General features: G+C 33.0%; 1 protein-coding gene and 1 long non-coding RNA gene across 3 annotated transcripts; one reads left to right on the top strand and one right to left on the bottom strand.

Annotated features, from left to right (window-relative positions):
• Nucleotides 1–418: 418 nt before the first annotated feature.
• On the bottom strand, nt 419–5,229 carry LOC126742034 (polygalacturonase-like). Of its 2 annotated transcripts, XM_050448562.1 has the most exons (4): nt 4,876–5,229; nt 1,113–1,303; nt 734–1,061; nt 419–678 (listed from the first exon to the last, which is right to left on the bottom strand). In XM_050448562.1, exons 1-4 carry the CDS (start codon nt 5,183–5,185, stop codon nt 419–421), a joined length of 1,089 nt encoding a protein of 362 aa, XP_050304519.1. In that variant the 5' UTR covers nt 5,186–5,229. The 2 variants fall into 2 exon arrangements, with proteins under 2 accessions (XP_050304519.1, XP_050304518.1); XM_050448561.1 differs by having other exon boundaries at nt 734–1,303.
• A 1,123-nt stretch (nt 5,230–6,352) lies between these two features.
• On the top strand, nt 6,353–7,023 carry LOC126742043 (uncharacterized). The gene is made up of 2 exons (XR_007662467.1): nt 6,353–6,624; nt 6,691–7,023. It is a non-coding gene; the product is annotated as an uncharacterized LOC126742043 (long non-coding RNA).
• Nucleotides 7,024–10,496: the final 3,473 nt, after the last annotated feature.

Raw genomic sequence — 10,496 nt, 5'->3', positions numbered from 1 at the left:
ATATATTTGCGGGTATGATGGATGGATATTGGAGGACGGGGGAGTGAGAAGGGGAAAAAATTTAAACTTATGCGCGATATAGCATATATGATGTAATACTACCTGGTAAGTGATATAGAGGTTTGGACGCTGAAATATGATTATTATTATTTTCGTTTGTTCTTGTTATTTTTAGTTTTCGTTGCATTTTAGAGTATTATACTTTTATTTATTTTTCGTTATCTTGATCATGTATTTGTAAGTAATATTGATAATTTTAAGTTTTTGTAGTTTTCTTAATAAAGGTAATTTAACATTTACTGGGGTTATTTCGTGTATTAAATAAATAAAATTTTAAAGTAAAATAGTAAATTTTTGTTTTATTTATACATTTAAAAATAAAAATTAAATGCTAAAAATAAAACTTTAAATAACCGCTCTAGCATGAAAACCCAGAGGGCGTAAAATTACAGCTATTAGATTTCTTTCCATTAGTTATAGATACTGTAGACCAGGTCCAGCTGGAACAACCTTTGCTTCCACACAAAATAAAAACTGGCATGCTACTGGAACCGCCACTCATGCTTCCAGTAACACCTTGCAAATTTAAATTAGTGATTGGTATATTATTGGTTGGACTTCCCGTTGACTTTCCATCTTTGTAGTCTTGTTGGACATTAATTCCATAGGTTGTAATACCTGAAAACTCACTTACATAGAAACACAAGTAAACTAGTTAATATTTTACACAAACCTGATAATTGAATGTTTTTATAGGTGACAAGATTAATAGAACCAGTGCCAGCATCACTATGGGTCTTAACATGAATGCCATTTCTGGAGTTCAAGACGCTACTGTCCGTGAAAGTTACATTATTGACGGTATTGGCACTGCCACTACTGGAACTTTGACCTACTGATAAACTAAGTCCATGACCACCAGTACATGTTAAGTTTTTAAAGATCATATGTGATCCTTGGTTTACAGCTACACAATCATCTTGGTTATGGATTTGGCTGTTTTGAACTGTAATGCTTGTAGAGCTTGAAACATCAAATCCATCAGTATTTTTACCGCCAGCCTGAAAAATAAAAATGTGGTAAACTAGAACATTTATTTGGAAAATACTTACAGAATCTCCAGCAGAAATATCGATAGTCCACTTATTTAAGACAGTATTGCTTGCACCGTTAATCGACACGCACTGGACTGGGCAGTTCAGCAATTTAATATTATCGAATAGTGATCCTCCTGTAGTTTTAATTTTAAAGAATTTTGGTTTAGTTACTCCATTATCTCCCTGTCCATCCCAATATTTAGCACCTAGAAATAAGAAGCTCTATTATATTAAAGGGAAAATTCAAGGATTTCATTAGGTGCAAAATTTTAACTGAGTGCTATCTCTTATCTCTTATTATATAAAACGACTTTATATATATTTTATTATATAAACGACACTATTCCTATGATTGTGTAGACGACGTCCACTAAGAAGAGATTTTTTCTTTGAAGAATTTTTTGGTTTGTTTATTACAAGTCGCAGGGCCAGGCTCAAAGGTAGCAGGTATTGATTTGAGACAGGATTGCTTTACGCATGGACAATTTTATGTTCTAAAACAGTTTAAAAAGAAATTATTTTCGTAGAAGAAGTTTTCACCTCATTTCACCCCCTTCAGCAGGGCGGAATTTTCGACAATGTTGTTTTCATTAAAATGAAATTAAATTGAACTGTTTTGCAGTTTTTTTCCGAAAAGCAATCAATTTATGGTTGGTTTTAACCCCTTTAAATAAAAAACAAAAAATGGGAAATAAAATAAAATAAAAATGACGCGTTTCACCGTTTTTTAAAAAAGTACTTAGTTTTAAAGCTATGATACTTAAGGGGTGGTTTCAACCCCTTTCCGATGAAATTTCAAAAAATCCCTTCTTAGTGGACGTCTACATAACCATAGGAATGTTGTCCCCAAATTTCATATTTCTAGGTTTTACTGTTTGGGCTGTACGTTGATTATCAGTCAGAACAAGTCTTTTTATATATAGAGATATATACGTATAATGTATCTCGTATATGTATAATGTACGGCATGTTATGGCTGTAGATAGGTAGACGTAAACTTATATTCACCTCAGATTCGCCAAAAAATGTTATTGTGCAAACAGGCCCATATATTTATCCTAAATATTTTGGTGAATAATTTTTCTGACTCCATTATGTTTGAATAAATAGGATTTGGTAATAATATAGAACAACCACCAGTAATGTATCTACAATATTTAGTATTTACTTGTGTTTCATCCATGCTCCTTTATGAGATCTTAGTTGCAGAAACCTAATTTTGAATTGCATTTGTCTTCTCTCTTAGGCGAGGAGTTAAACTCTATCCAGCTGCACTCAAATTTTAGCTTTCTCGGTGTAGGATCACCAAAACTTCGCACCACATATAAGAAGAGGTTTAGCGATAGATGAGTAGATTGACTAAAGGATCTTAAGGAGCAGACTTCAGGTACTTCTGAAAGACCTCTTGTAAGCCCAAGAAGCGAAGATCTTTATCCAACCCTCTTTATCCTAATATCTATGTGGTCTATTCAAAAGAGTTTGAAAAACAATTTCATTTCTATAAAGAAAACTGTCCTAGAGTACGTTTGCTGCAAGCCTCTCAGAGGCACAATGGATAGTGTGCGAAAGTTCCCTGCCCTAGTAAAAAGTTGCTTTTTTGGAATTAATCCTTAACCCCTCTGTGGTACAATAAGCACCAATGGTGCACTATAGGCAGGATCAAATTATGAGAACCCTTATAGTAGAAACCAGCAGGACTACCAAGGACTACCAAGCAGTCAGCCTAGATCTGCGTGTCATTAGGCGGTTAAGTATGTATGCATTAACCCGTATTGAAAAAGCCGTAAATATAATCCAACGAAAACTTCAAATGGGAGAATGACTTGATTGCTTATTTTATCCTCTCGTAAGTGATTATCTTTCTCGTAGTCTCGTTTTCTGAGATGGAGAAGGAGAGCTGAGCGGTGGTTTATAATAATTTGAAACGAGCGAAGTTGGTGCATACCATAATTTCCTAACTCGTACCTGTTGGAATTAAATAAATATTTCACACCGGTTTAATAAAATTTAATGTAAAAAGAAAAGTAAAACCTGATTAACAAACGAATATAACCGACTTTAAAAGTTACAGTATAGATAAAAAGTCACAAAAACTGGTAACATAGTTCCAATAAGAAAAATCTTAAAAATAAAATTAAAAAATACAGCTTTGCTACTAGTGGCGTCAGCTATAGTTAATACTCTATATTAACATAAAACACTCATTATGAGCTAACAGATGGCGCAAGTATTACTGCTGAGCGTACATACGGAAAGCCGCGCAACTAATTTCCGTTGCATCTTCGCTCAAGCCAATAAGCCTGACACTCTTTCTGTTGAAGACCTTGGAAACGGTCATTGTCATTAGTGACCTGTTAATGTCTACCAATATGCCAGGTACCAAACAGGTAGATCAACAGGCTTAGTCTCAACATTCTTGTAACGAGTATCAGTAAGTCGCTAAAACAAAAGGAAGTGGCAGTGGCAGCCTTCTTAGACATAGAAGAGGCCTTCAACAACGCACTGGCACGCTAACTCTATGAATCGACTGCAGCAAGAGGAGTCGATCTGCAAATGGATCAAAGCCATACTAAGCGCTAGAAGAATAACGACCCCCTTACAAGGCGAGAGTGCATTTCAGCTGCACGAGGTCGGCCATAGGGAGGGGTACTAACTATTTCCTCTCGTCTGGTAGCTACTCGTTTGATGACCTGTTGACCATAATTCAACTGTCGCAGAATATGCGGCAAAATCTGATGAATCAACTTAAAACAGATGCAGTGGTTATACACACAAATCATCAAACCTACGATATCTTGCGACTCTGTAGTGACGTGGAACTAGTTTAGAAGGTGTGCAATCGCAGCAAATTTGGTATGCCATCGGACCTAATGCCAAGAAAAACACAAGTTCATTATACATCAACTCAATATACCAGACCGAGCAGACTGGGATCAGAAACGGAAGGTACTAGAGAAAGCGGACATCCGAGTATATTCAGACGGCTCCAAAACCAATTTTGAAGTAGGAGCTGGAATATACTGCACTAACCGAAGGACAGAAATATCTATCTGCTTTGGGAAACACGCATTAATATTTTAGGCATTAAGTACATGCTATTGAAATCTGTGAAAAAATCCTACCAAATACAACTTGAAAACAGAACCATAAAAATCTACAATGAAAGTCAGGCGGAAAATGCTCTGAAAGCGCTAGAATCCCGTACCTGCATATCTAGAGCAATATGGAGCTGCAAAAATAATCTCATTTTGCTTCGGGAATGAAACAATTACCTTAACTTGGATTCCGGGACATGCTGGGCTTACAGAAATTGAGGCGGCTGACAAGCTATCCAAAAAATTCTTCTCCCATTCAAATTATCGGCAGACTTGATTGGGGAAGTATAAACACCTAGGAGTGAGCTACAATAGACTTAGGGTAGCAGTGGAGAGACACAAGGTGCTCCACTCACAACAAACACTACCTAAGTATTACGGCTGGATTAAATCTATTCTAACAGTACCCTAACTGAGATCTACGCTAATTTGACAGCGATTCTATTTTAGCACAAGGGTCCTTGTACTTTGCAGAGGCCAGCCACAGAAAATATACTTTAAACCTTACTTTTTTCCTACTTCTAATTTTATACTTGTTTTGAGCTGCATGAATCTCATTCCAGTCGGTGGCGAGCTTGTACCCCACGCAATTGTAATTATCAATTGGATAGTAGTTTAATTCCTATATAAGTTTTAAAATCTATATATCAAATATCTTGTATTGTTTAGGAAAATTAACTTACCCAAACCATCAAGTACTGATCCTGAAGCTCCTTTAACAGTGACCTTACTTCCTGAAACTTCAACTAAAGGACCCTTCCAGTTTGAGTGTGTAAAAGTAATAGTTCCTTCAAAGGTCAATGTAGCACCAGTTTTTAGGTCCAAAGTCAAGGTTTTATTAGCTGGTACTGTAATACCTTTAATGACTAGGGTGGTGCAACTAGATACAGCGGCACTAACTGCATCGTAACTGGTGACAGTACAAGTGTCTTTCAAAGGGGAAGCCAAAGCTACCCAAATTAAAGCAGCGGTAACTATGAACAGCTTAAACATGTTGAATTATTGTTATGCACTACGTTTCGTTGTAAGGCTTTATATATAGGAAAAAAACATTTTTAGGAATATTATCTTTTTAGAAAAACAATGAATAGTTTAATAATTTAAGCAATATTTGCTGATGGATGATAAAATGGATTTAAAAATAGTGTTTTTGAATTAGACATTATTTCTTAATCTCAAAAAAACCTATTCCTCTCAAACACGCGCCTTGATTTCGTTATTAATTTGAAAACACAACACTACAAAATAATCATTATAAATATAAGTGGGTACAATATGAAGAAATATGTTTTTAAAAATATGGTTTTCTATTATATAACAATTAATTATTTTTTCTATTATGTTATAAAATTATTACGAAATATTCCATCGAAAATGGGAGAGATTGGTTAAACAATATATTGGTTGAAACAATAACGACTTCAATAAAAAAATAACTACTACCAAAAAAAATACAAGTATAACTCGTACAAAAACAAATCCGATCGAAACTTAGTCATGGCTTAGACACGATGTTTAATTTACAAGGGATTTGTTAAAATGAAGAGACTGACAAGTAAAAATGCATTCAGGGTTAGAAAACATTCTGACTATATTTTTAAGGGAGTGACAAGGCAGTGAACAGAATGGTATCTTAGCTGAAGTTGTCAGAAGTGACTAATTTGAATTTCGATGATATTATAATTTTAAAATAAACATACCCGGTGGCACAGAAAAAAGAGACCAGTTAATAAATTTCTTGCTTTTTAATATAAATCACTGAAATTTGGTATCGACAAAATAGTTATAAGAGCATCTTTTCACATGTTCTATTATTTTCCATCTCTTCCGGTTTAACAGGACGTGACACTAACTTTTCTATTTTAAATGGGATAATTGGTGTATTGTTATGTATTTTGATAGAAAATAATATTCTGAGAATAATGGCACCGCATTTGCTACTTTTTGTTTTATACTCATACAAAAAATAAACTTTTTTAATTTCAATATAGGGTGCAATGAATGCATTGAAAGTTTTGATTGATAATCAAGTATTCACGGATAAATTACATTCACTATAATTTATAACTTGAATCTTTTACAGGATTACTAACACATCATACGTGTTAGTAGGCTGTGTTAGTAGGCTAGGTTTGTCAAACGTCATATTACTATTTAAAAATCAGAAAACAAAATTTTTAATGCAATATTTTTTTCAATATCTTAATACTACTTCAGAGTTAATTACTGCGGTAGCTGCTGTTGTTGAAATAATTTAAAAAAACGCAGAAAAAATCAAAAAGCTAAAAAGATATGGGTGAGAAAATAGATAGGCAGCAGAAGTATGTTTGGTGCTTCTGCAACACTTTTAAAAGTTGCTGTAGAAGATCCCAAAAGCTATTTTTATCTTTTTACGCATAAATGATAAAATGTTTAATACGTTAGCAAATCAGGTAGGTAAATTTTGAACTGGTATAATAATTGTAAATTCTATTTTTAAAAAAAAGGTTTTTTTTTAGGTTAGCAGTAAGATACAAAAGAATAATACAGTTATGCGAATGCCTCTATCAGCAAAGCTAAAACTTCAAATAGCTTGTCGATATCTTGCTACTGGCTACTCACTGGAATCTTTGCAGCTCCTTTACCGAGTGCTAATGTATAAAATAAGCCAGTTTCTCAGATGTCTTTGACGCCATATACGAAGTACTGAAAGATTATGTTATGGAATGTCATCATCATTAACGTACAATAAATTTGAATATCTTTAATTACACAAAACATTAAGATATTTAATGGAAGCAACAGAATATTCAAAGAAAATTTCACTAAGTATCTATATACTATTATTCTTACTTTTTAAAGGCTTTTTATTCTCCAAAAACGAGCGGTTAGATTTATATGTTGGTTAAATGGTTTTCAATATTGCAAACGCTTGCAATATTAAACGCTTGCGTATACCTTACTTAACATTAACAAAGAATTCCTTAATTTATTCCAGTTTAAAATTTTTTAACCATCTTCGTTCTGTAGTGTGTTCTCGACACGAACTTATAAATATACCTGGACTGCTAATGCATATGGCCAGGATACCCAAAAACGACCACTACATGCTGGCCACCATTTTTATAGAGGTTGTGTCCTTTTGATGTTGGTCACTCTGAAAATTTTTAGTGTTGCCAACAAAAAATATATTAAATAACGGTAATATAGTTGACGACGCTGACGTTTGACGTGGGAGTATAGCGGACAGCCTGACGCTTGGGCACAGAATAAACGATCTCATGGAATGGATCGTTTATTCTGGGATAATGGGATTCTGGGATAATAGATGGGATCGTTTATTCTGTGGCTTGGGTGTATCGTCTGCAACAGGCGATGTATCTTTCTCCTTATTTAATACGTGAATAATGTATCACCAATTTGGTTCAGTTTCTCAAAACCGAATTATTGTGAATTGTCCATCTGTGTTGTTTATAATAGAATCATATATTGAATTGTTAACAGAATAATATATTTTTACTATATAAACCCTTTATAATTACAAACCCTCATAAAATCATCTATATTTTGATTCTTATAGATGGTTGTACCTATTAATGTGGAAACACGGTACATGGAAGGAAAGTAAAACTCGTAATAGTAAAAATAGAAAGAAAATAAAAGTATTTTTAACTGAATTTGTTAAGTAAATACAAGCAAAAATTTAAATGAATATTATGATTTTCATGGTATTAGTATTTATAAGATTCAAGATTATCAGAATGATAAAAGAAATATTTTAAAGTGCATGCATCTATTCCAAGTTGAAAGAACTCGTCCATTATCTCAAAGAGACCTACGTAACTAGAGAAAAAAATGAAAACTCCAAGTCTCAGTCTCAAAATGTCTTTTTAATTAATCAGGTGGTGACATGTTTCGCTAATACAGCATCATCAGACCTACAATAAACAGAAAAAAACACGTAACTACAATAAAACCTTACACTAAAACAAAATCAAATATTAAAAATTAGATAAAATTACCTTATAGCTAGATGACCTGCTAAGTACTGACAAATATAATTTAAATATGAGAATATTTTGTAATAAAAAACAATAACACGGCACAAAAATTCAACAAAAAATATAAAAAGGGGAAAAAACGTGACGGGTGTAGGATTTGAACCCACGCTCTAAAGTCGATCTCGGTGAAACACCAGAGGCCGTATTTTTGAAACCATGCGAGAATCTTCGAATGCGAATAAAGCAACACCCACTCAAAGACAAGGCCTTAGTGCTTGGCGCGTGACGTCATCGATGTGGGCCACCGATTTTTAAAAACCAAGGGATTTCATATGCTAATATCTCAATATTTGGCTTATTTTAAAAAATGCTAGGAATAGAATAGAGTTCAGGAAACATTCAAAGGTATGTTTTAGTTCTGGTTGAATGTCAGGTTAAATATTATGGTGTAATATTAAATGCAGACTCCCAACTCTCCTACATCTGCGCCAAAATTCAACATATGTATTTAGGTATTTATAATAATTTTTTTATACCATTAAGTAGTAAAAAATGTTATTATATACACATAAATACATATATTGAACTATTCCACACCTTGTCATAATTAAGAAAATTTGAAAAAACTGTCATAATCAGGAATGTCATATTAATTAGAATCATTTAAAGTAAATCAATTGGATAAATAACTTAATTAATTACCTAGGACCTACATAGTCTTTAGATTCAAATATATATTTTATATGTTTTTTTGTAAGTAGACTATTTAAAGTTAAGATAAACTTGATTAAGAACTATTATATTTTAATTAGTAGTGTTAGTGGTTGGTATATTATATAGTCTACTTCGTTAGGGTATCCAGTTTTCTTTTTTTACTTGTTTTTTTTAATTGATCATTATTCTTAGTGCAATAATTTTTTAAGTGTATTGGATATACTTTTAATAATTATCTTTAAAACATCTATTGCATTATGACTAGTGCATCCATCAAAATGTAATACATGTTTTTGTGCAATAGAATATTTCAAAATTAACTGACACATGAACTGTCTTTTGTTATAGGTTTGTAAAAATATATCCTCAAATTCATTTATTAATCTGTTAAAAATTATGTAAGTCAAAGATACAATATTTACAACTTGGTCTTGGGGATATAGCAGTCCTCCACGATTTAATTTATTAATTAGGTCAAAATTGTCTTCAACTATAAATTGCTCATTATATACCAGTTTTCCTTTACAACTGTCACATTTTAGCTTTTTGATTGTAACATAGCAACAATAACCACCTAAATATGTAATTAATGGCAATATGTCCTCGATGCTCTGAAAATGATCATAATTTACTGAAATTTGAGACAACAAGGTTTGAATTTGGGAAAAGTCTTCTGGAGAGCAATTATCATCTAGGTCATAATCGGGAAGCTCATAGAACTTATTAATATTAATAGGGCCAAAACTGCGAGACTGAAGTGTTAATATAGATTGAATTCTAAGTCTCTTTTCTGTCTCATATAACTGTCGTACAGAGATGTGATAATGACCGCCTGCCATTTGTCTATATTTACCAAACCTATCTTCAAGAGGATCTGTTTGGAATTTCCCTAAAAAAACATAATTCATGTTAAGTTCCGTAAAACAGAATTTGGTAATTTCGAGCAGTCCATAAACAGTATGGCTGAAAGTAGTTCTTGTTTGTCGAGTAAGAGTTTTAGAAAAATTACTAGGTTGCCAAGTATCAAGCCAGCTTAATAATTTTTCTAAGAATTCAATCTTGGGATCTATGTCAATATCAGTGAGTGGTTTTTTAACAATTGGTTCTTGAAATATGTCTCGTTTATGTTTGCCTTTGAATGGGGTTTTGACATTCACAATTTTCCACCATGTTAGCTCAAAGTAGTGGACTGTATGAATGAAAACTGTGCTGCACTTTACTAACAGAAACTATAATTTTTACTTCAAAAATTACAAATAAAGCGCGACAAAAGGATTCTAGCGGGACGACCCTTCTAGAACCCACACAGATCTCTTTTTCTCCACGTCGCAGCGTGGCTAGTACAAAAAATGGAGGGGCAAAAGCGGCGTTGTCGGTTGTTACATAAATACCCTTTAAAACGTCTTGAATAATAATAATTATGCTCAAACATGCCGCCCGCCTTGAAATACTTAATTTCAACACAACAAATAAATAAAATTACAAATGTAAAGCTTGCCGTAGGCTTGACAAAATAAACGACTTCAAAATAAACACTTGAACACAAACCTTGACTCTAAGATTTCTTAAAGCTTATTCTACTGGCAATACACAAATTTTAGAGATTGCAC

This window comes from Anthonomus grandis, chromosome 11 (genome assembly GCF_022605725.1).
Source record: "Anthonomus grandis grandis chromosome 11, icAntGran1.3, whole genome shotgun sequence".
Lineage (NCBI taxonomy): Eukaryota > Metazoa > Arthropoda > Insecta > Coleoptera > Curculionidae > Anthonomus > Anthonomus grandis.
This window is presented reverse-complemented; position numbering and strand designations above follow the sequence as displayed.

What these genes read in the sequence shown, in the direction of transcription:
- LOC126742034 (XM_050448561.1), bottom strand. Translation starts at nt 5,185, where the DNA reads ATGTTTAAGCTGTTCATAGTTACCGCTGCTTTAATTTGGGTAGCTTTG. An exon ending in ATCAGTACTTGATGGTTTGG is followed by an intron (nt 1,304 to 4,875) that starts GTAAGTTAATTT and finishes TCTTATTTCTAG; the next exon opens with GTGCTAAATATTGGGATGGA. An exon ending in TAAAAACATTCAATTATCAG is followed by an intron (nt 679 to 733) that starts GTTTGTGTAAAA and finishes GTGAGTTTTCAG; the next exon opens with GTATTACAACCTATGGAATT.